General features: G+C 38.7%; 1 protein-coding gene across 6 annotated transcripts in view; it reads left to right on the plus strand.

The window, feature by feature from the left end:
• gabrb4 (gamma-aminobutyric acid type A receptor subunit beta4) overlaps window positions 1-26,295 on the plus strand; it is a 47,279-nt gene that overhangs the window by 10,927 nt on the left and 10,057 nt on the right. For all 6 annotated transcript variants that reach the window (XM_041051278.1, XM_041051283.1, XM_041051282.1 and 3 more), the window contains 2 exons: window positions 19,583-19,650; window positions 21,648-21,868. In XM_041051278.1, coding sequence (XP_040907212.1) covers window positions 19,583-19,650; window positions 21,648-21,868 — 289 coding nt within the window. The remainder of the gene's footprint in view (window positions 1-19,582; window positions 19,651-21,647; window positions 21,869-26,295) is intronic.

Below are 26,295 nucleotides of genomic sequence, written 5' to 3' on the forward strand. Positions count from 1 at the left end.
TGTTTTATGCAGGAGTTCCTGTATATTATAGCATTACTATTATTTCTGCTATAAGATATTTGTAGTGTATGTCCTGTACTGTATTTGTCTGTTTCATCCTATTCAGCTCCTTTGCAGTGGTTGTTGATTATCTCAGCATTTACATTGTCTTTCCCTCCTTCCTGAACATGAAAAATAATTTAGATTATCAGCACAAACACAGTTCTGTGATGCTTTCCTCAGCTACTCTGCTTCCTTATTTTGTCCTTGTCTGATGTAATAAACAGTGATAGTGGCTTAGTGTGTCTTAAATGGTATTCCGTCAGTTGTGCCGCAGAAAGAAAATGAATTACGGCGAGCATACTGCAGATGTGCATAAACAGGATGACAAAGAAACTGGAGAGCCTGTAAATGTCTAACAGAAGGTGCTGTACTGGGGAAATTTATGAAGTGTTGTCTATTGGTGTAGCTACCCCTGCAGGTTTTAGAAATTCATGCGACTGCTCAGAATTGTTAAGTTATAATCTGCTCTGTGATAATTTTGGATAACTTCAGATGAAGGGCGGTAGAGGTGCATGTGGAAATGGAGGATGTTTCTGTACAAAATGTATTAATGAATCTTCTGCACCTTTTTAGAGAGAAAGGACAGAAAAGAACATGTCCTGTCCTAAAACTGTAATTCCATAGCAAGGTTACAGTCACACAGTTATAAGTCCACTGAGAATAAAAAAATTAAAAGATGAGAGGTGACCGTGAGAGTGGGTTCTCTGGGGTCATGGGAGCATTTTCTGTTTTATACTGGTTATCACCTCCATGAAATAAAATGATTTTGGTCAAAAAGACTCATGTAAATATCCAGTATGTCTCTGAAGTTTTTTACATTGTCAGTTTAATACAGTACCAACTGGCTGTAGATCAAAACGTCAGACATCGACATGGTTTGGTTTGGTTTAGGCATAAAAACTACTTGGTTAGGTTTAGGAAAAGACCTGGTTAAATTAATTACCTTAAATACCATGACTTTATTGTCATGCTGAAGTCGTGGTAGTAGATGCTGTCGTGGAAGTCATGTCAATAATAAACATACAGTTAGGATTCTTGACAGGTCATGGTTAAAAGAATCAACGCTGAAAGGAAACACACCAAGGTCTCCTATGTTTTGTCCGCCCATTCATCCACCTCAGCCCACCTCTTCCTGTTGCTGACTTTGTTTCCCTATATACTACGTCACCTGACTTCCTCTTCTCGTCGTAATTACTACGTCTGCCATTAACTTCCTAATAATTAAACTGAACTATGGGTTGTAAGAAGCTGCTTGCACAGACGACCTATGGCTTCATTTTTTACAAGAGGACAGTCTCCTTTATAAATGCTGTCGTTAGTTTTGATCTCATGATACCGTGTTGATTGTTGTACCCTCAAAACAATGACAGATTAATTGTTGTGCATTCCCGAAAATACATTAGAGATTTATCAGAGTGATTGAAGTATGGGGTCTCAGTTAATTTTGTGCATTCAAATATGCATAATAAGTTTCTTCTGAGAAGGTGAAGAACACCTAACATTATTTGGCAAGACTAGGCAAGTTTATCTTCATTGCACCTTTTAACAACAAAACAATGCAAAGTGCTTTGCATAAGCCACAGAATGACGTCACTGTTATTTAGTTTGGATTTTGTATGTTAAAGGCTCAGTGCGGTCTGGTTTGGTTTGGTTCTGTATACTGAGCATACACAATATACAATACACTAAATGTTAAACAATCTATGTACGTGCATTGGCGACCTCATCTCATGTGCAGATAATGTACAGTAAGTTGAAAGTCATTACGCTTCCATAGCTCCTCATATACAACAGGATGGCTGTCTTTCAAAGCTCTGTTGTGGTAAAGCTGGGTATTTATCACAATGTACTGTAAAGGACATTGTGAAAGGCATTTAATGGTTCCAGCTGAAGGAGCATTAGCGTACATTTTGCAGTTTTACAGTGTCCACCATTAAAAAGCATCAATAGGTGCAAGGACAGACGGGAATGTGAGAGCCGGACTCTCTCTGTAAGGCAGCTTGTGGCCATCATAATTGTATGCGCCTGATCTCTGGCTATTGGCTGCATTCATTTTACCAGTCTGGTGCAGTTCAGTGCCAGTTCAGCCTGTAGTCATGCCACCAAAGTATGGTCACCTGTCCCTGTCTGCTATACGCAGCCTGGGTTTTACTGATCTCATTCTCCATTGACCCAAATGAGTCCCAGCTGCAGCTTGATCTTGTTTGTAATGGAAAAGCAGTAAATGTAGCCATGAAACTGTGGATCAGTTGCAGTGAGGCTGGTGAGTAGAATAGACACTTAATTGACCGAATATGAAAGGGAGAGCCTGGGCATGTGAGTAAAAGCAGGAACTGCAGCACTTTGTATTCGGTTTATAATGTATTATACTGTATCTAATGTAAGTGTAATTGATCTTGGGATATCCTTTGTGGCCTGTGAGATAGCAGACTCAATGCTGTTCACATATGTGTGCAGCTATTTACAGAAATCACCGCCCACACAATAATATACCCTCTGTGAACATGACCACAGATTGATGTGTGCAGGAAATCGGTTGCAACCTGCATTTGGCAGCTGCAGCTATTAAATGATACATGAAAGCAGTTCTATCAAGACCTGTGGACACTTTTGCAATACTGAGGACAATCTCTTAGTCTGTGCGCTGCCTCATGTCAAATGGTGGGCTGTTTTGCATATGGGCTGATAACACAGGCCATCGTAATTCAGTCTCAAAGTAATGCCTGTTCAGCGCAAAACAGGAGTGTGTTGTCAGAATCCCAGGATGGATGTTGGGGCATGTACAAGTGATATCTATCCTGATGAAGAGAGAACGCCTGGTGATTTATTACAGAGGAAACACAGGAAAAATGCTCAAGCTGGGCACTTTCCCCTTTTCCCTTCACTTAGATTTTCTATTTGAATTAAATGAGGTGTGTATGTAGGGAGACAGAGGGGGGCAAGGGTGCTGAGAGATAGCATGCAGGAGAAAGGACATACTTCATCTTCCCATTCAAAGTGTTGTTTTCAGCAACTTTGAAATGAAGGAGAAAAATGCTGATAGAATTGCACCAGAATGTATTGCAGTGGACTACAAAGTACAAAAACCCTAGGTCAGACATTGGTGAGGCATCCTGCATGCGGGGCATTTTATTTTTTTTTTCACCCCCTTTTTTGTTTCTCCTCTTAAGGTCCCCAGTGACTCACTTTTTGAACCTGCAGTGATTGATGGGAGGTGTGCCCTTGACAGGGCCAGGATAGGCTGGCCAAGGGCAAAATGCAGCAGCTATCCAATTGTTTCACGTAGATAAACAAGGAAAGAAATGTCATTTACAGCATCTGGAGATAGATGCTGTCAGCCTCACTACCAGGAAGTGTGCTTAAAAGCCCATCTCATTATTGAACTCCAGCAGTCAGCTGTATAAAAGAGGTTTCCACATAAAAATGATGAGAGCATCATGCAAGGATGGAGGAAAAAAACAATATGGTAGAGTGTAGATACTGTTGTCAACAATGTGAGACAAACATTAAAAATAAAAAACTGGGCTTTATGCTTATGCTGTACTAATATGTTTAAGATCTGAGTTCTTGATATTAATTGACCTTTGTTGCTGCATTTTTTCCATGTCTGTTACTGTATTAGTATCTAGAAGTCTCTCTCTCTAATCAGTGTTTGATGGCTCAAATAGAAAAAATGAACTGTTTGTTGATCATCTGTAATTCTAATCCACATGTATATCTCATGTCTGAGATATACAGTGATAATTTGTCTGCTGATTGTTTTGATCATTGATTCTGGCCTGGTCACAAATGACATATTCTATTCAGAACATGGAAAATTCTCATTTCTGATTTATTAAAATCTTATAACAGGACACCTCAGACAAATGGTATTTTCCAGTCAGTGGTTTAGTTACTCTAATCCAGACATATGTGATCTATTCTCAGTAACTACTGCACACTGCAGTAACAGCTGGGTTAGAATGACACAACGTTAACGTACAACAAGCCCAAAGCTCAAACTGCTGAGCTTTGTCATCACAAGGAGTACAGAACTTATGTCGCTGGCTGTTTGTTGGCACTGTTTTTTAAGTGCATGCTTTCAAAAAATGATCCATTATTCAAGATTTTTTTTTTCCTTTTTTTTTTTTTTTTTTTTTTTTTTGCTTGGTGGGTACATTATGGCTGTGATGTTTCGGGTACACTTACACTTAAACTGGCTGCTCTTATTGAGTCATCAGTTTCAATCAAAAAATGCTATGCAAACATTTAGAAATGACTCAAACGTGTTATTGTGTCAACGCGTCTTTCTGCTGATGTGGTTCAAAATCAGATGGTCTCCAAATAGACGGACACTCTGTCCTTTTAACAGCGTAACTGCTGTGTATGTCAGACATACATTTATTTATAAACTGGATCATCTACTGGGCTGCTCTCATTTACTACTTGCAAAGTGCTCATTTAGTATATAATTTATACTGTCTGGTCCATTAAAAGCAGAGGAGTCCATAGAATAGATCCATCCATTTTATCTCTGAGGTCTCATAGCTCTGCAGTTCAAATATAGACTTATAGATGTATCAAGTGATTGATGGCTAAACTCACTGAAGTTTTCTTCTAGTAGCACAACACACCTCTATTTCCCTCCTTCGCCTTCCTTCTTCCTGTGAGCCTTTGAACACACTAGCACACACTGTCACTTCTCTTTTTGATGCCTTTTTTTTCCATTCGTTCGGCATGAGTTTATTTTGTTTTCCTAACTTTACATTTACACGTTTTGTTTTTGATATACTATTTTTTTCCTTGTTTTTGAGTCTGTTATCCAGCTCTGTTGACTTTTGTTTGTCTCGTTGTCTTTTCTTTCTTTTATTTGAGGTGAGATGTTTTTCTGTGTTTCTTTTTTTATCTCACCTCCACAATGTGACTTTCTCTGTTACTTTGGTGGATCATCATTTCATGTGCAAATAAATGAACTCTAAACTCTAGATGGCAGTGCAGGAGAAGCAAAGAGTACTAAATAATGACATTTATATGGGTAAAAACTAAGTCTAATAAGTAAAACACATTCTTCTGGGTTTCGCGCATGACTTTCTCATAACTCTCATGTACCTCACCTACATCCTGCACTGGTGAGCTTAAAGATAATATGACATTACTTGTATTCATTTGCTATTTGCTATTTGTATTTTTATTTTGGCCACTTAACCATAAAGATATGTTAAAAGGTTATAAGGTATGTTTTATCTTAAGGCAACAACCAAAATCCAGTCATGGCATGTTAAAAATTTTCAGGATTTTCAGGGGACATCTGTGCTTTTATTTAATAGCCAACATTAGTGAGGTGACAGGAAATGAGGGGAGAGAGGTGGTGTATGACAGGAAAAGGTTTTTGGCCAAACATTGTGATTAATTGCTGGTCTCTTAACCCTTAAGCTCCCAGGGCACTCTGCTATTTCACATTCATGATGGTTGTCTTTATTCTTAAAACCTTCTTTGGTTTCTGTATTCATCGTAACAGTTTGAAGAAAAGAGTAAAAAGAATCAATTAAAAACATTTGTCAAAATGGCAGCCAACAACATGATCCCCCGTTTACTTTGCATGTGCAGCAGAGTTAGTGTGATGGTCACAAATTAATATATTAATGAAGAACTAATTCATGAATCCAACTCTCCTGAGACATATTAGCCATGATCATTGAGGAGGATCTACACATAATTACCATAGGTTAATATAATTACGCAGGCAGCTTCAGCAGGGCTTACCAATACATGGCGTGCCACTGAGGTAACTGGGATTTACTGCACATGTAAGGTTAGTCAGGAGATTAGCACTGAGACACATAGAGACAGAGACAGTTGTCCTTTCAGGAAACAAAAAAGATAAAAGCGTGTTGAATAGCATACCTAAACATCTTCAGCTCATCTACAGTTATTCAAAAATGTTCACTTATTAAAGATCATGGAAATAATGGTATTGATTAACACTGTCAGTCTGTGACTTACTGAATAAATTAGGCCTTTAAGTGAATAAATTATAAGTTGGAGCATAAAGGACTATTAAATGAATTATACACTTCTTTAGCCAATAGTTTCCTAATAGCTGCAGGATAAAATCCTGCAGTGGGTACACTTTGTCCTCAAGTGCCAATACCGTACATGGGCATGCAGCCTTTTTATTTTATTATGAATAAAGAAATTAACCTTCAAGAGTCTTTTATTTCTTTTTAAATTTCAGTTTAAAACAGGACATGACTCACACCTCATCTTGTGTACATACTGTCCTCTCTCTACACTACATGCCCATCAAATCCACCTCAGCACATCTCTTGACATCATGAAGCATCGCTTTGAGATATTTGAATGTTTTATCCAATGACTGTGCCTCTGTGCAAATCCATTTTGCTATTTTCACTAAAGAACTTGTGGGCTAAAGCTTTGTGTTGGACCCAAACTTACAAGAGAGTGGGTATAAATGTTTGATTTACCTCCATTTATTTGATTTATTTCCATATTTTCATAGAATGGACTGATTATTGAGCATCTCAAACATTACAGTTTCATTCACTTTATGCATTTAAACAGTATTTTAGTTTCCAATTAAACTAAAATCTCCTAAAATAGATTAAGTTAAACTAAACCTTCTATTTCACTCCTCATCCTTTTGGAGTACTTTAATAATGTTCCTCTTGGGATAGTGATTTATGAGTTGGAATGTCCGCTGGTAATACGAACACTGTTCCATAATTCACTGACAAAATCTGTGTATGTAAGTAGGAAGCATTGTTCATGTGCAGCTTTTAGTGTGGAATCTAAGTAGGTTTCATATATCAGGTCCAAGGTTTGTGACAGGATAGGACGATAAGATGAGGCCACCTTTACTTTATCCTCTGTCTCTCTGACTTCCTGTGATGTACTGCCTCTGCTCTCCTGTTTTACCTCATCATTTTCTTTTGCCTTCTCTTCTGTCCCTTTTCCCTCCTGCCACAGTGCCAGAGCTGCTTTAATGATTTCCCTTTATTCACCAGCAATCACTAATCTTACCATGCTGTTTCTTTATCCATAGCGGCCTTAACAGCATACTCTATAGTCACAGCTGCTCAGCAGAGTTACTGCTAGCAATTTTACACTTAGATTATTATTCTCTGACAATGGCGAATGCTGCAGTGATGCCATATGACCTTTATTTAATCAGGAAAATCCCATTGTGACTGAGATTTCATTTTCAAGGGGGGCACGAAAAACATGTAATAAAAAAAGAAAACAATGCAAGATAAGAAATACCTTAATACATTGACGAATAGTAAGTAAGAAGGAAAGCATAATAATCATAATGAAAAGAAAATACAATGTAAGTATACAGCTGCATCAAATAACATTATTGCAGTTTTAGCTATGAGTGTTTTCACGGTGGGACTCAGTACTGAAAAAATGGGTGGCAATAATCAAATCTGATTGGCTAAGAGACAAATAAGAGAGAGTCAAGCAAACTTGAAGCTGACAGTGTTTGTACTTTTTGTTTTCTGACAACGCTGTGGAGATGTCACTGCATAAAGCTGAAGAAATAATGAATGGGTATGCAGAGTGTCCAGGTTCAATGACTGAAGTTGGAAATATATGACACAATTAATTAGGCCTCAAGAAAAACATTATGCAGGATTGCAAAATGAATTGCAGTGTCAAGTCAGTAGGCTCTACACTGGGGACATTAATACATTTATGCTGAAATATCTACTATACAATTGCCAGTGTTAACCTTTTCACAGCAGACTAATTATTAAACAATAAGAGCTTTGTCTTTTTTATTCACAGAATGAGTAAAGGCGAACATAAGGATGTATTTCCTCCTTTTTAATTAGATTTTAACAACTTAGTATCAACACTTCTCCTCTTGTGTGCCATCTGTCTCAGCCTGGTCAGCTCCATCTTTTACGTCCTCTCATCAGCCTCATCAGTCATACAGATGCATCAATGCAGCATAATACTACACTACATGCAGCACATAATACAAGGCTAATCTGGCACGTTTAAGTTAAGATGCACATTCTTTAAGATTTAAATATCACAATATAAATTGTGCCGGCTGTCCTTGGTATCAAATTACATAATAGTCAAGTTAAAAGCACAAAAGGTCTTGACCTGGTTTGTACATGGGGTTTTCCATTTTGACATGAATAGAATGCAAAAAGTGGCAGATCTAAACAGTGTTTGAGAACTGCAGTAAATATTTTTTCTCTACATCTGTATTTAGATTTGTTTTTTAGATTAAACACTTTATAACAAGATTAAATACTTTTTTACTCTAATTTGGAAGACATGAAGTGACAAACAATGGCAGCGTTCCTTTTTATTTTGAAAGTAGTCTCTAACGGTTACATGTGACAACACTGGAGAAGAGACAGTTATACAGACGTTCAGTTACTGGCCTCAATATATTTGCCTGAAGAAGTGTTGTTTGTTTGTGAAGCAACTTTTTAAATGTTTTTGAATATTTATTAAGGTGGAATCTTTCTATTTGGAGTTTCCATGTTTGCTTTATGTCTGCGTGGGTTTACTCTGGGTGCTCCAGTTTCCTCCCACAGTCTACTAGTAACTGCCTAAACTGCCTAACTGTCTGTCTATATGTGTGTTAGTCATGTGATCGACTTGTTTGCATTGCACCCAATGCATGTTGGGATATGGGGACCAGCGTCCAGTGAAGTTGATATCAGATTTTTTGGGTGATTTCTGAATTGTGCACTGAACGCAGATAGTCCCACTTTGTGAGCCTGTGGGAATATTTAAGGTCTTGAGGCCGCAGGATGAATAAATTTGGCCAACATGGTCAACTGCAGTAGGTCCCTGTAGTGACCTAAATAGCTTCATTCAAAAAAAAAACTGTGGACCTACCTCCTTCTCATTGTTCTCCAAATGTATAGATTCCCTTGATTTAAATCAACACCTAGTTAACAAGCATTACAGGAAATGCTTATTACTGAAATGTTCTTGCTATAATCAGCTGATCTATTATATTTCAGTTTTATTTGCACACATGTAACCAGCCTTCAGATGCCATGTACTTAGATTACAGTGAATGTTTTTTTATGGTTCTGTATGTGTCAGCCATGTGTTAGGGTAAGCTGTGTAGATGCTCACATACCTGTATACCTCAGGCACACAAGTGAATGATAATGGAATAACGGTGTTACAATAGACATGACCTATATGTTGTGTAAGGCCTTTGTATGTAAGGATTTTGTTAGTACATGAACAATTAAGTGTGATTTACAAGCCAATTCTGTATTAATGCGTTGCATTCACTGCCTTTATTAACAAGAACAAGAAGACTTTTCCTCACAGCTTAGTTAGCCACATTGTATTGTCTGGCATTTTAAGGGATTTCCCGTACAAGATTTGGCATAATTAGTAGTAATAAGTAATTTAGTAAACTAAACTGTATGTTTGATTTGAATACATACAACTCATGAGGTGAAAAGCCTCTAAACTGGTGTCTTTCTTCCTACTCCTGTATTTGGTCACAATCGATGCCTTTCAAAGGTACATTTGGGCATTGTAAACATTTTCTTCTGTTGTTTTGGCTTTTCTTTGTATTAAAGGCAGGGAAAGAATTCAGTGCGACGTAAAATGTTGTTCTGTTTGTTAATTTCCTGAGAAAAAGGCTTTATGAGAGCAGTAGCCACTGAAAACAAAAGCAAACACAGACTCGACTGGATAAATCATCATGCTTCTCTTGCAACACTGTAGGGAAAATGCTGCACAGTTGCTATGGAACCCTCTGTTGCTAGGCAATGGGTTGATTATCAGAGTTTTTATATAAGAGGCAGAGTGGTGTTTTCTTTGCCGTCCAGCAAATTTGTTTTCAGGAAGGCTTTACAACTGACAGCATCTGCGGAATAATATGACAACGCTATCCTCAATTTCATCCAGTTTGATGTGTTTATACTGAAATTTGTCACATAATGAATATTCAAACTCTTCATATTTCCATGAAATGTAAACACCATGAAAGACTTCACTGGTGTTAGGGAAAAGCAATACTTACAGAATACAGAACCATGCCTTTGACCGTTTAGCTTCCCTAAGGAGCCTATTTAATCTGATTTCACGTGCTGATGCTGTATGGGTTGACGTGAGACGTCTACTCATCTGCTGAAAACTCATTTTTCGTGGCACAGGTACAGAATCAACCCAGATGTGCCAAAAGAGTTAATGCAGCTCCTAATCTCGGCACCTGTTTGCTGGTAATTTATGCTGCTTCATTTATTAAAATATCCAATTTATAAGCAGTGGAGATAGTGAGGGGGGGGGGGGTATCATTATGTTGCCCTCTTGTGGTTGTATTCACGTATCAGACTGATCAAGGTTTTTATCAGAAGAAAAAGCAATCCATCTTCTTTTTTCAGTTGTTAATCTTGATGTTTTTCTGCTTGCTTTTGCAGTGCAGATTTCTTTTGTTTTCAGACACATCATGACACAGCAGCTATCATAATCCCTAACCATGCTAATACCGTAGTTCCACGATCAAGGGCCACAGTCCAGGCCAATCATCCAAACACGAGTCCAGCTGAGGTGTTGTGAGAATGATGCACTGATCATTAACAGTTATCACAGGGATCATCAGGCAGGTGGCACCAATCAGTAACCATGCAATGTAAATGTAAATGCAGCATTTATTTAGTATGCAAGTATTAATAAGGGGGCATTTCATATGAAACTAAAACATTTTTTTTACAAATTTCTTTTTGTCATTATAGATAGTTAAAAATTGAAAAAGACAGAGACTCAGTGGAAAACATGGAATTAATGTGAACCCCTAACCTCCAGAACCCCTAAACAAACTAAGTGTAGTAGTCAGTAAATTTTAAAAATCAATCGCGAGGGTTTTAGGGTTTACTCCAACCTGATAAGGAACTCACAAAAAGCAGTTGTGTTTCAAATACACCAGATTAAAAAAGAACTGTTTCTGCTCACAGTGTCTAGAGGATTTAATATATCCATTTCAACCATCATTACTTGTATGAACAGTTCATGTCAATTTAGTATGACTGATTCAACTAATCATGACTACTTGCTTTTGAGATGTTGTTTATGAGGTCATTTAGTTCTGCTACATGACTTTTGCTGCAGTATACTGTCAAAGTCATTGTTGTCAAAGTCAAGTCAGTGTTATATTGTATAATGAATGCTTTATGAGTTAGGATATCACGTGGTAATAATGGTTCCCCTTTGGAGTCCTGGTCAGTCTTGTGTACAGGTAAAGTTAAAGCAACAATACTGTGTAAGAACGACTAGATGTTCACCTGTATGAAACAAAGTTATGAGCTCGGCTTAGTCAGCACGCTGAGTAAATGACCCCAAAACAACCTGTTTACTAAAAGTGAGTGTGGAAAAGCAGAAAGAAAATGACTTTGGTTGAAATACTATCAAGCTTAGGAAACAAATACCACAGATATTTTATTGACTTTCAATATTGCTACCACTCTGTCCAGCTGGCAGAAAGCTATATGGCAATTCCTCATCCATTTTACACCCAGTGATAAAATATCCTGTATGCAAGGAAACAACAGTGTGAATGTGGCGGTTTCTTCATACTGACTGTCAAAAAAACTGAGTTTTCCTGGTCGCTCAGCTTTACAGGAATCGAATGTACTTCAGATGGCTTGACAGTGTGACACAGTGTGAATTAATAATAATCACCTCTGTTGCATTAGAATGATTCAAAGAAGGCCATATGGAGAGTCTCCTGTTTGGCTGAATAATTTTGGTGACAAAGGATAGTTTCCTGTTCAGTACTGTAATTGGATTGTGGATTTGTTGTCATGGTAATACTCTTTTGTACTTTTGTGTGGTGGCACGAAATGTAAGAAAATGTCATCCCACAAATGGTTAAACGTTTTTTTTCCACTTTGTTTCTATAGGCATTCGTGAGAGCCAGCAGCGTGAAAGAGTTTAACTGTGTGATCACTCTGTTTGCTAATTTCTCTGTCTTTCTACTTATTGAGCAACATATTTTAAAATAAAAAGTAACTATCGTATAAATAAAATAAATACTGAAATGCTGGGTGACATCTTTTGTTGAGCGATAACTGTTGAGAGTACTGAGCACCTGAAGTCACTGCTGGTTGCCTGGCAACCTCACACTGAGGACAAGACTATTACTGCTCATGGCTAAGAATTATCCCAGCACATATAACCCAGGGTCGGACTGGCCATAGGGCATATTGGGATAAATGCCGGTAGGCCAGTAGGCCTCTGCATTGGTGGGCAGGTGGGACCATCCCCTTTACCGGCCCCTCTCTGTGTGCCTGTCAATCAGGGCACTGACCTGACCTGAGCATGCAAGAAGTGTGTTTCCCAAAATCTCAAACTATTCTCTGAATGAATATAAATTAATAATTGCAAAGTTTTTTATCAGATCTGAAAGATGCTGACTTGTATTTACGCATATGTGGATAGCATTCGATGTTGGTCATCCGTTCATAAACTGATAGACAGACACTAAAATGAAAATGCTTTGCTAAAGAGCTATTTCTCTTTCTCTTTCTCTCTTCTTTCTCTGTCTCTTAAAGGTTCTGTGTGGAGTTTTACCTCATAAAACATTTGCAAAGTCTTATTTAACCTGCACTGGTTAGCTTCTTCTACTCTCTTATTAGTGCAGTTGTGCTTTTACAATAGTACTGGTAACTGTTGCCACACTGTCTAAGTCTGTTTGAGCTAATGGCAAGCATGTTCATTCTCATGTGCATGTTAGTAGAACATGCAATCATTGCTCTGCAACACCACCAGTGACCCAAATACCCCACAGGGCTCCTTTAATTTAGTAACATTTTAGTGAATCTGTTCTAACCGCTGAGCACTGTTCCTGTGCCCAGTTTTACAGGGTGCCACACACAGTCAAGAGGCAAAACCGATAGATAACGAAAGATCAGTGCATATTGTTTCCTTCCCTGCTCTGTTTTAATGTGCCATATCTATATCCGGCCCATCATCAGACATCTGCTGGAATGTGTTCCCACTGTGATGTTGGCTGACATCAGTCAGGTTGACACATTCAGTGGCTTCTTGGAAAAGTAGTGGAAACTGTTTACACGCTGATATGCTAATTGTTCACAGACAGTATGGTTTGCCTCGGGACATTATGATCTATGTCTCTCACTCTCACGCTTTCCTTTTGTTTAAAATCCAACTTTTATTAAACGAGCAAAAAAGGCAGATTATAAGATGATTGTTGTCAGCACACTATTAATCAGTTATTAGAAGAATTTCCAGGTATTCAGTGATGAAAAAACAAAGCTTGGCAGCTTTCTTGGCAACATTTTAAATGTTGGTTGATAATTAACAGAGAAATGTTTATTTAAAGATGTAAAGTTTTTTTTTTTTTTAGACAAGTGTTGTACTCCTCAGTACTTGTGAAGTACAAGTGCAGGAAGTGGTTTTATTTTGAGAAAGCTGTGGTGACAAAGTGAGTGCTTCTGTTTCACTAAAGCAGGGTCAAAATATGCAGAGAGAGCGAAAGAGAGAGAGATTTGGTGCTTTCTGTTTTCATCTAGCGAGCGAATGTACTTTGACATCTCTGGGGAAAACTGTTACTGGTTGCCTTCACAAAGTGCGATGGAAAATGGCCCTACATTTTCCTTTTTTTTTCTTTTTTTTTTAAGAAAGAGATGGGAGATAGGTCAGGGAATATGACAAAGCTTCAGGGCATTTACTGGTAGTGGGAGAAGCGGGGTGGGGGGGGGGGGTTAGGATTACAGAATGTAAGACAGAGGATAGATGGGCCTTTTCAGTCAAGTGGTTTGCTAGTTAATATTTAATACCAGTATTTGAAGAGAAACATCATAATTAACTAATATCTCTCCAGGAAGGACTCCGCAGAAAGAACTGATGCTTGAGCCATTTACAGTAGATAAATCAGTCACTTTCATATCGTCACAGTTTTCAGTTTTATGTTTCTTTGCAGTGTCTCATAGACATATTAGCGTCAGTGTCCACTCCCATGGTGCACTCATTAGTGCTGAACTCAAACAGAAGCAGCTCTGAGTTTTTACAGTAGAAATTTTATGCGTCTCTTAACTCTGTGATGTCAGAGAGGAGTACAGTCACGACTGTCTGCCTTCAGGCTCCGGGGAAACATTTCCTGACGCTAATACCTCAGGATCGTTAGGACACTACAGGAGAGTGCACAGTTTCGTTTGGGGAAAAGCTTTCAAATGATGACCTTTTTATCATAACTAATTTGGGGAGAACCATAAATTGGCTGGAGAACCTAACTAACTTGTGCTGTCTCCACTTGTTAAAGTATGCATTAACTAGCCACCACATAGCAACCACAGGGTTTTCCAAATGTTTAACAATGTTTTACAACCAGGTGGTGTTTAGCACATGGCATGTGTGCCAATACAATGAGACTGGCAAGCTGCATCACCATAGCTACTTAAAACTCAGGTGGATTCATGCATTAATATGTGTGATGTAAGTGTAGTTTTTTTTTAATGTGCATTCATGGGAACAGGTAAGAGACACTTCATCACTCTTGAATGAGGTGCAACAGGATTTATTGGGAATAATTTTGGTGCAGACGCAGACTAAACAGTCCCCATGGTCCAAGGTTGGATCAGATCCTGGCAGTGTGCCCTGCAGGAGGCCTTCTGAGCCTGCTCGAGCAGGCAAACTACATTTTTTTAAAACCATATATTTAAGCCTTATTCAACCATAACCTTGGTGTCACTGTTGGTCTGGGTCAGTGTCACTTTCAATTCCAAATTGTGTGGCATGTTTAGACCCCATTATACTTTCACTCAAGTCTAGTTTTGATTTATTTTGGAGAGTTCAGACACATAGAAATGTCCTGATGCAGTGTGCAATGAAATTTTAGTTTGTAATTAACATTTTCGGCTTAACAAAATGTTTGTGGTCAAATGTGCCCATTCCTCTCTTATTTCAATGAGGTCCATGATCCAAGTAATTGAAGCCGTACACACAGTTTGTAGGTCTATGCTGTTATTACAGTGATAAACACTATAGTTAGTGAGGGTAAAGAGCAGACTGACAGCTTTGATTAGACTCTATTTTTAGCCATATCCAATAATCAGAGGTGTAGCCTTTTCCTGTTCTTTTCATCTTTATTTCAGGGTGGTGAAGGTATTTGGACAGATTAGGGTTATATTAGGAATTTTCATACATTGTCAATCTTTACGGGCTCTGAACTGTGCAAGTCTGCAACCTATAAACATCATCGTGACTCCTGCTGTCTACAGTGACTGTCAAGATCTTTTTTTCTCTCCTTTTGCGTTTCAAAGCTTTGTATTTTGAGAGGAATCAGTCAAGAAGTTGTAGATCTGATCTGCTTAACCCATTGATGTCCACAGTAGAATTTTATAATGTCCTTTACAGAGCTTAAAAGTATTAGCACAAATTTTTTATTTTTTATAATCAAATTATGAGGCTACAGCACAATGTTTTTTGATTTTCCCCAAAAACACCTCTGACACTTTGTTTCTCCCTCCCTTTCTCCCTTTCTCTCTCTCTCTCTCTCACACACACACACACACACACACACACACATACACATACACACACCTACTACCAGCATTTCTGTTTACTATTATACTATGAACATCATGAAATCTTGAATACCAGGGGCCAAGGGTAACCAGGGGGAGATTGTAGTTATCTGTTTGGTGTAGAAACTTGAGGATGTCTTTAAATCTTTTGCTGGTCCATAGCTGGGACTCAGCAGCATCATTATGGACATCACCATTATATTCCCACATCACGCGATGCCGTGCCACTGTGCTGTAGCCAGTTATCAGCAGCTCTGCCAAGACGACTCTGATTTCATTTGGAGAGACATTGTGGTTGTGCTTCCCCTTGTACAATGCAAATAGGTTGCTCTGGTCACGCAGGTAAACAGTCAGCTCACTGCTGAAGAGCTCCATAAATATTGTTCCCCCTCTGTCTCAGTCACTGTTTCTGAGGCTCTATTGCACACACATTTCTTCCTGGCTTTGTTGGGAAGATCTCTCATGTACTATTTTTTTCTTTGACCTCTGTCAGTCGTAGCTCCAGGTTGTTCGGTCTTGTTGTCAGCAGTCACAGGTGTATCCATGGGCAGGCCTTCCTCATTCTGAGTGCATTTTCAGTGTTGGCACTGACAATAGCCACTTGCAGCGTCCCTTCATCTTCAGCCCTCTCGTCTTCATTGATCTTGTCCTTTTCTCCATTTTTGTAGAGGATCAGATCGGCTACAACATCTAGATGATGACCCGACAATCGGTCCGGACTTCCACCCATCTCCTCATCTCCACTGTCCTCTGCTCTGTCACCACTCTCACAATCTGGGGGATCAATAAAAATGTCTGCCCTCTCAGCATCAGCTGGTGATACCAATTCAATCACCCCCTGAACGCTGAATCCTTTCTTTTTTTTCTCTTGTGCCTGTCAACAAATCAGATATGTGAATAAAAACACACCTAAACCTGGGCCAGAGACCAAAGATGTTTGTAAGCAAGCATCTGACTTTGCGGGTCATTAGTTCATCAGAAAACAACTATACCCATAATCCCTATAGAAATGCATGGAAATGCATGGTCACAGAGCATCATTTATCATCATTTCTCCTTAAAAGTGCATTGGAAAATCTTTATTCTTACTTGAGTCTATCTGGTGATTAAGTTTTGAACATGTGATCATAGGAACACTGAATTTCTACCAGTGTTTTTGTGAAAAATGATAAAATGTTATATGAAATGCTTTGCACTGATAGATTCAAAACAACTTCAATTTCAATAACGTGACTTGATCCAGTGTAAATCTGATATTTAGCATATGAAATCCTCTAATAGAAAAAAAATATGTGGGCTATTTCCTTAACGTAGGCTAATATATAGTATGAAGAGGATAATAAGGTGTTGATTTTTTAAAAGAATCTCTGTCTGTTTGTGAACCTGTGCAGTGCGTCCATCAGCTGAGCATAGAAATGAATCACTGTGTCCCCTGTGAGTCACAGAGGTCTGTTACTGTCTGTACCTAATCCTGGTGTTTTCAGAAAAACACATGCAAATTATATCGCATTATTACAAAATGATTAAGAAGTGCTTACTGCTGACTCCTGCTATTTGAACTTCAAGAATACACTATATTTAAAGCTTCAGTCGCGTTGTACAGGTAAGAGTTTGTAGGTAATGAATCCTTGCTAAGTTTTAAACATGAGAAGGAGAATATAAAACAAGTGAGCTGAACAGATGTTCAGGACCAAATAGGACAAAGAACAAACATCTAGCTGGATGATATGAAAACTGCTCAGTCAGAAAACTGCACTGTCCTTAGCATCTTCTGTTTTGTTCTTAATTTGTGAAAATGACGTAGGCAAAGTGGCAGAGAGAGGAGATGTATACAAATACATATATACATGAACAGTAATGCAATCACGTATCCACTTCCATCCTTTAAGTAGAAGGTCAAAGGTTCTGTTCCTCTTGAATTTGATGGCACTCGCAGTAAAGGACATACTGTAGTGGAGCTTATTTCTGTGTTGTTTATGATCCTTATGCTAATGTCATTTCCACTATAACACCATGGAACATTATCTGGATATACTGATTCAGCAGTGCCACACGAGCCAATCACTGAACTGTTTCTGCTGTTTCTGTGTCAGCAATTCATATTTCGTGGTCTGATAGTTCCGACTGAAGGCTGATGTAAGGCTGACGTGGTTTGAAGAGGAAGGGAAAGGCGAAGGGTGTTAAGGATGCTAAAGACTAAAAATGTATAGGAAGAGAATAGGCCACTGCCCTCGGTAGCAGCTTCTAAAGTGGTGCCAGTTTTCTTTATTTGTCTGCTTGCTAGAAAAGGTATCAAGCAAAAAACAAAGGTTAAAAAAAAAACACGTAATACTGTATGGAGTTTAAACAGGCTTCTGTTTCCAGCCCTCTGAGCACTTAGCTTTTTCTGTGTTCCCGTCTGTGTTGACTTGTAGTGTGATGCTAATATTCCAAAGTTTGTTTGGATAAAACCTAATCTGAAAAGAGCTGACACCGACAAAATGAATAAACTCCGGGTGAGCTCAAGACTCAGGGAATACCCTCGCACATGGTAAATAGTAATTTATCATGGCAATTATTTAAAGTATACTGTAAGCACACAGATGTTAAGTATGCATTTTTCTTTGGAATATTTCATTAATTCCTAAAATTGAGACAGTCTTCTGTAGGTGCATCTGTGTCTCTGTTAATGATCTTATGATCTCACATTATGTATGAAGTCACTGACTGCAGGTTCCAGTGACTGTGGGGATATGGGCACTGTGAATGGATAATCCTTGTAAACCTAAAGTTGCCTGAATATTGAAGTGGGCTAAGTGTTTAACGTACATGTAAGGGAGCCGATGTGCATCGCTGTTTACATGTCTACAGCATGTACTGTAATCATGTAAATGAGGCACGGTTTGCTCTTCCTGTGCCTTTACATGAATTGCTAACCTAGACATTAGTATGGATGAGTGCATTTTCTCAGTGTTGTTTCATAAGCTCCTCGGAGTAACTGATCTTTACTTTCTGTTTTATGTAGTGTCTGAGCAGCAGAAGCAGATAGAAATTTGCTTTATCACTGGAGTATTGTGCACTGCAGGAGTAGCCGATGTATTTGAGTAGTGGTATACTTAAAAATACCATTTTACATCAACCTAGTTGAACACGTGGAGGTAATACAAACTCTTCTATCTGATGTTGGTCTTTTAACTGGGAATACTGTATCTCTGATGAATACGAGGAATCCGTTCATCGAGTTCAGTTCTTGTTGAACTAAGTCTAATTAAAATATTTGACTCATTCAGCAGCTGAACACACTCATGGTGTTCTTTCTACAATGAAAATCAAATATTGTTCGTAAAGGTTGTCCCAGCACTATTAGAGAAGTTCCCACAAATATGTTTAACTTGTTTTTTGCTTTGCTTTCACCTTCTGTCCAGTTCATCCCAAACCAGCTCCATGTGGTTTAAGTCTGGAGACTGTGCTGGTCTTCATCAGGTGAAGCCTCTGTCTGGTTCTGTCTTCCTTAGTCACTTAACTTTCTCTCACCACTCTGACATCAATATACAGAACTACTTCCTGCAGTACACTGTTGTCCTAATAAAGCATCAGAGGGTGAAGTAATACAGTTTGTTCCAACACCGCCTTTGTACAGACAGAGGGTTCATGAGTCATCAACAAAAGTTGGGTCACCTGTGTCAGTTGTTTGCATTAACTTTCAAAGCTTCATTTACTGACATTGCTGCTGGAAAGGATCTCTGAAAAAGGCCTGTTCTCTATGAACTTTACATGATTTTTCAGTTTTTGTATTTTTTTTGTTTTGTTTTATATGGCTGACCTTTGTACTGTTTAAGGTTGTTCACTGGATTTGAGCTGCTTAAATTTCAATAAAAACAGGAAAAATTGGGTTTGACCAGCAGTATATGTATATATTTACTTTGCTTGGTGTGCACATAAGTGCTCTCTAAGTACAACAGTTGCATGTAATCTTTTTTGTTCTTTTGGGTGACACCAGTTTTTTTTCTTTGTTCCCCCAGGTCCTCCAGTCATCGTAGGAATGAGCATCAACATAGCGAGCATCGACTCCATCTCAGAAGTAAACATGGTAAGTTTTTGTCCTCTGCTTTTGGTGGAAGTGGTAGGCCTTCCTTCACCTTCCCTCTGCAACCCTCGTCACTGCTGACTCTGCTACTGACCTGGGGAGAGATGCATTCAGCCACCTTACCCAACACCTTACCCAACAAATACATGATCCCTCACTGGCTTCCCACCAGCGAATCCTGCCAGATGTGTTTCTTGGACTGGGTTGTGGTGGTGGGCAAGAATTTTTCATGTTTTTTACTGAATTGAAACCTTGGTTTTCATAATAAATAGAAAAGTTGAATAGGTTTTTTCTCCCTTCTTTGTCCGGATCTACTGATAATTCAGTTACAGTATAATCCCCTCACTATTCTGCAAGAGATACAGCACATATTCTTTTTCTGCTGTACAGCCTTGAGAGTCAGAAATGCAGGCTGAGTAGTGAGGAAGGCAATATGCCTGGAGTCTGAGCAATGACGTCATCCTGTCTCTTAGCACTGTCTTTATTTCACTCAGTGTGACAGTCACTCACAGAGCTGCTCACTCCTCCCACATGGTTTTCTATTTTGTGTTGTTTTCTTTCACCCTCTCTGTCTTTTTTTCTTTCTTTGTCTCGCTCTTGCTTCTGTGGCGATCAAATGATTCTCAACCTGTTCAAAGCCACAGCAGACCTTTAAATATGTTCATCGCTTGCTTGTCACATCTTTGCTCTTGTACAAAGTCTTTAATTCTAGTGAGAACAAGATGTACAGTGGGAACACAGGAACACAAGTATATTAATTTCTCAGTGACAATATCAAAAATTGAAAAATCACTCTTATACAGTGCTAAAAAATGTGTTGTTGCCTGTGTTTTTGTTAAACCAGTTTAAAGTGACTTTCCTCAGGTCTGCTTTTGAAATTGTTAATTTTTGATGAAAAATAGGATGAGAAGGTTGATTGATTTGTTTATCAGTAATATGGCTGCATGCTCATTAAGAGCTTGGTGTTCATTCATTTGTTCACAGGTGACATTTTTCAATACAACACACTTTGTATCATTAATAACAAATCAGGACATAAGGGATATGTGGTATCTTAATGTGCATGATGCTTCAACATGTGAAGTGTGGCTGAACTCATTCCTTTAACTGTTATATAAATAAATAATCTGATATCAAGGTTGCATGGTAATATTTGGTAAGAAAAAAAACTTGTAAGGCAAACACTGAATACAGTGCTTATAGTCCATTTAGCATGGCTGCCAATATCTTGAGTTGCCTTATATGCAGTAAACTGGTCTACACAACACTTAACATCTCTTAGAATCGTTTTAATAATTTTTTGACTGCATAGGTTTTACATTAAGCCAGAGTAATGATGTGTGTTTTTCATGGCAGTGATTGTAAACAGTACAGTACTTTGACTACAGGGGCAATGATGCATTAGTTGGCAGACATTAAATCTTCACTTGAGTGCTTTTCCTGTTAGATACAGTGTTACACAGGAGCACTAGGACAGCTGTATTTGTTGGTTTGCTGCCCATGTCCTATTCTACAAATGCTGAGTAGTTTAGTTTTTTTTTGATTGTGTAAAAAAAAGCTAAACAGTTGTAGATGCATTTATTTATTGCTGACGTAGTCTTATCAAAGTTCCCTTTCCCTCTTTTTGTCCTTCTCCGTTTTGTGCTGTGGTAAAGCACTGAACTAGAGGGATTTTACATTTTTTATGTTGTCATGTCTTTTAGGATGCACCACCTTCTTCTTGTTTTCTACATAACTGATGGTACAATCTGCCAACTGTGATTATAGGACAGACATCAATTGTAAACTGTGTTACTCCCAGTTTGATAATCCGTGCACACAGTTTCTGAAGGGGTCACTCCAGTCTCTATGTCTAGTTTCATCAGTCAGTGGCAGGAAACAATAAGATAAACACAAAGCAGAAAAGCATTTTTTGTTAAATTGTTACTGTAGCTCATGACCTTGTGTGCAGCTGAATTGTTTTTGTCTGTCACTTCATATAAGTTTTTGCTTCTCTGCAGGACTACACCATCACAATGTATTTCCAGCAGAGCTGGCGAGATAAGCGTTTGGCCTATGGTGAGCTGAACCTAAACCTGACTCTGGATAACCGTGTAGCAGACCAGCTTTGGCTCCCTGACACCTACTTCCTTAATGACAAGAAGTCCTTTCTTCACGGCGTGACAGTAAAAAACCGTATGATCCGACTGCACCCTGATGGCACTGTCTTATACGGGCTGAGGTAAGAAACAGCAGAGACTCTGCTTTGTGTCACAAAGTTGTAGTCACTGATGGTTTACATCAGCATTTCTCATTTTAACATGTGGCTAAACATACAGACATACATTTTTTGTTGTTGTTGTTGTTTGTTTTAACATCTGGTTTGGTTTGGTTTCCTCCTTTCCAACATGTTTCTACCTGGTGAACCTGAACCTGTACTAGTGGCCAGTTTTAGAGCTGATGTCTTAAAGGAACAAAATTTGAAGAACATAAATTGACACACGTGCACCAAAAAACTGCATAACTGCAACTGTGTTTTAAAATAATGAGAGTTAAACTGATAGAACTGATGACTTCTTAAATAAGAGCTCATACATTCTTCCTCTTACAACTAAAATGATGAATTCATGAGAAGTAAAAGGCACCACTGCTGCCAGGTCAGATGAACTGGATGCTCTAAATTACCCCAAGGTGTTGATGTGAGTGAGAATATGTTTGTCTGCTTGTTGTGAGCAACTGACTGGCAACCAGTCCAGTATTTTTCCCTGCCTCTAACCCAGTGCATGCTGGGAATTACCCAGAAAGGGAAGCTGGTACAGTTTAGAGAAGGAATGGATTTTTTTGTGGCTTCACCCCTCTGTGACAATGAGCAGAATTAGCATGTAAAGAAAATTGAAGGATGGCATCACAAGGATTTAGAAACCTAGAGTGAGTAAACCAACTAAAGCAAGCAAATACCCATATTGAATGTTTTTTGGCCTAGAAAAAAAGTATCCATTCCCACAGCAACCCTTTATTGATGAATGGGAAGGAGGGGCGATTTTTGCTAGCAGTGGACAAATGAAGACCCAGACATATGGTAACTTTTAATTAAATAAATGCTGTCTTTGCTACTGGTTTCTTTCATATGACAGTAAAAAAAAAAAAAAAAAAAAAAAGCTAACCGATGATCACATGTGGCCCGCCCCAGAAAAACAAGATCACCGCTGCTGCTGTGTGCTGTGTGGTCCTGTGGCAGGATGAATTATGACAGATTTATTTTTGGTAACAATAAACAGACTTTAAAGTTTTATTTATAAAGTTAATCGTCTACAAACTTCTAAGTGTGACTAAAGGAAAACAATAGCAATGTTTTGGAAGGAGTGAGGGGAATATTAAATCCAAGATTCCTTGACCCAGAAAGGCTATAAAAAGGTTCAAAATGCTCACCACCTAAATGTCCCAGATCACTGTGACAAACTAGACAATTCAGTCAACAGTAAATGTGCACAGAGGGACCCATCTGAAATCCCTCGGGGATGGCTGAAAGTAAGAAAGCATCCTGAGGTTTGTTTAAACTCAGGATGGATTACTGCTTTTCTTAACACAAGTCATTAAAATAAAGTAGTTTGATGGCAGCAAAGAAGCTGGGGAATGTGTTTTGTTCCATGTATAAAAGAAAATAGCAGTGACAAGGTTTAGATCATATGATGTAATGAATTATTAATGCAATAATCAGTATTCAGAAACTCTGAATTACAGAATTGGTGCTGACAGAAAAGGAGATATGATGGCAAAAGTTTTTCTTTTTCCCTTTATGACTCTTCACAGGACTGTTATCAGCACAGTAGAAATGCAGTCTCACTGCTGTTGATGCTGCAAATGTAAGGTTTGTTCTTTATCCTGTGTGACAATTTCACATGAGTGTGGGAAACGAGCAATCTTGGAGCAGCATGGTGCAGTCCTGAGAAAGGTCTGGAGCTGGATGAATATATTATTTCTAAGAGGAATATGTTATCAGCAAAAAGAGTTTGGTTGTGCTTCAGTAAAGGCCAATGAAAACAGATTCTGTCATCCTCCCCCCTCCCTCCCTTGCTGCTGTTTGATGGGATTAAATTAAGTTAAACAGATGACATTATTAGCAAGAATAAACTGCTAATCTAAGTGCAACTCTGCCGTTAAAAATGTAGCTTTGATTGTTTGTAAATGTGTACTGGCTGAAAAACTTTTACATTTGTGCACCATCCTCCAAATGAAGCAGGTGGAAACAGGATCCATTTCATGCCAAAATGGTACCAATATTACAATACACCACCTGATCTGAATAAACATTCCCAGCTGCTCCGCTTGGCACATTCCGCTTTCTCTGGAGCCACAGAAGTACCAGGCAGGCATAGGCATCGTGAAATCAGAAGACAACGGCATTACACCTGCATTTGTGCCTCCACTGGCTGCACGAAACAAAAAGTTAGCGCGTGTTGCAAGGGACATTAGCATCAGCCAGTGCTCCAACATCTCATCTTCCACTGCAGTAATGGTGTATGGCAGATGGTGTCAAACCCCTGGACATGTCCTCCAGACCATTGTTTCAGCAGTTTACAGTGATTAGAAGAAGTGCATAATCTACATGCAGTGGTGATTCCAGGACCTTTACAAGCCTCCTGTAAGCATGCAATTAAATTGCTTTGTTGAAATGTTTGACTTTGCCCAAGGGTTGTGTGGACATTTTTCTCCAGAACAAAAGATGAAACTTTAACAATGGATGCTGTATTCTCAGCTCATTTGAATGTTGCAGCACTCACGTCTGACCGCTTGAGGTTTTTTGTTGTCTTAAATGCATTTTCTTGTAAAGATTGCCTGTTTGAATATATCCCCTGTGCTACTCTTGAGCACAGTAGACTACAAACTGTGGACAATCACATTACACACACTGCTGCACTCGGTGCTGCGCTCTCACCTATCCACTCACTGTGAAATGTGCTGATGCTGGTGTTTGCCTTTTTTTTTTCTTTTTCTTTTTTTTTAGCTTTTATTTACTTTGATTTCTTCTGCTTACACAGATTTTAATCTAAGCCGTGCTGATTTGTGTTGATCAACGAGTTATGTTTTTTGTTTTCATTTTATGAACAATACAAACTAGCATTCTCTCTGCTTCACAGCTATGTCCTTATTTTTTTTCTACCCACTGATCTCGTGTTGGATATTGAGTGGTGCATTCTGTACCTGCAGTCTGTAGTCTGTGGTTTTAACTGGTCAGATTTGAAATTGCACCGGTTTTCTCCAGAAGTGTCGTAAAATCACAGTCCTTATTGCTGAATTTTCCACATTTTAATGCACTGATGGTGTTTGAGTGTTGCAGACAGCAAAGTAGTCAGCTCTGCCCTGTCAAAGTAAGAAGTTCCAGGGATTCAGTTCATGGCCCCAGTCCGTCCAAGGTGACTGGTACCCATGATTACTGTATGTGTCTTTCTATGTCCAATGGCCACTGGTGGGAAGCACCTAAGTATATATACAGCACTTAAACACAGTTTTAAGATACTTGTGTTTTACTTGAGTATTTCTAATTTATTCTTTATTCATTGTTAAAGATTAAACCAGTGGTTCCCAGCTATTTTGGCTTGTGAGAGGTGGGGACTGAGCTAAACTACCAAACTGTATAAAGTAGTTAAAACTAGCTGCACTTCAACCAGCTACAACAATAAACTACTGCATAAGTAATTGATGCATCAGTATTAACAATATAATATATCATTATTCAATAATACATAACTTTGAGATACAAAAGATGCATGTGTGATGGTGCATGTGTACTGTAGGTCCAAAATCCAAATCAAATCTGGAAAACTGCCTCTAACCACCACCCTAGACATAATTTTGTTTTTGGAAACTTTGATTAAATTGTCGTTTTTACATATTTGAGATATACAGTAGCTCGATTTTAACCTTGTGCTTCATTTCTATGTGGAGAGGAGGGAGGAGGCTGGTTCTGAAGACTGCTGAGTGGTGCAGGAGAGACTTTGGGTTCTGCAAACAAAGTCATTCCAAACATCAATAAAAGAAGTCGGTGTCAGTAGAAAGTGTAGAGCCTGGTGTGCATGATAGAGCAGGTTTTTCTAACTTGCCAGTGAGATGAGAGGCTGAATCATCGTTAGAGAACTGACTATCCTGTTTGGTAGTGCACTGGGTCCTGAGAGCACTGAGGGCTTTGTTGAACTAAGCTTTTGCCAGATGGTGTTTTCTCTCATCCCATTCCTGTAAATCTGCTCACTCATGTTCCTCTGTTTATTAAACCACGGTGTAGCATTGTGATAGAACAGTGATCTCCGTTTGGTAAGCAAGCCACCTCACAGAGAAGGATACCGGAGTAGACTGTGTAGGAGTCAAAACTATTGCTCACATATCTGCAAACCTCCGTGTCTGTAGTGCTGAGCCTCTGGGATCCACTTCCAGGTTTCTTTTAGCTGTCGTGTTGTCCTGGCATGATGCACAGTCAGAGAAGCCAAGAGTGGCCTGCAACAATGAGTGGAATGCACGTTTGATTGTAAAATAAAAGTTTTTACTTCCTTGGGTCCTTGGGTTTGTCTTGCATTGCATCTGCATTGCAATGACATTAAAGAAGTTACATTTCTCACAAAGGTTACTTAGACTCTGTATAATTTGCCTATGTAGTCGTCTCAAACCGCAAAGGGA

This window comes from Toxotes jaculatrix, chromosome 12 (assembly GCF_017976425.1).
Source record: "Toxotes jaculatrix isolate fToxJac2 chromosome 12, fToxJac2.pri, whole genome shotgun sequence".
NCBI classification, from domain to species: Eukaryota; Metazoa; Chordata; class Actinopteri; family Toxotidae; genus Toxotes; species Toxotes jaculatrix.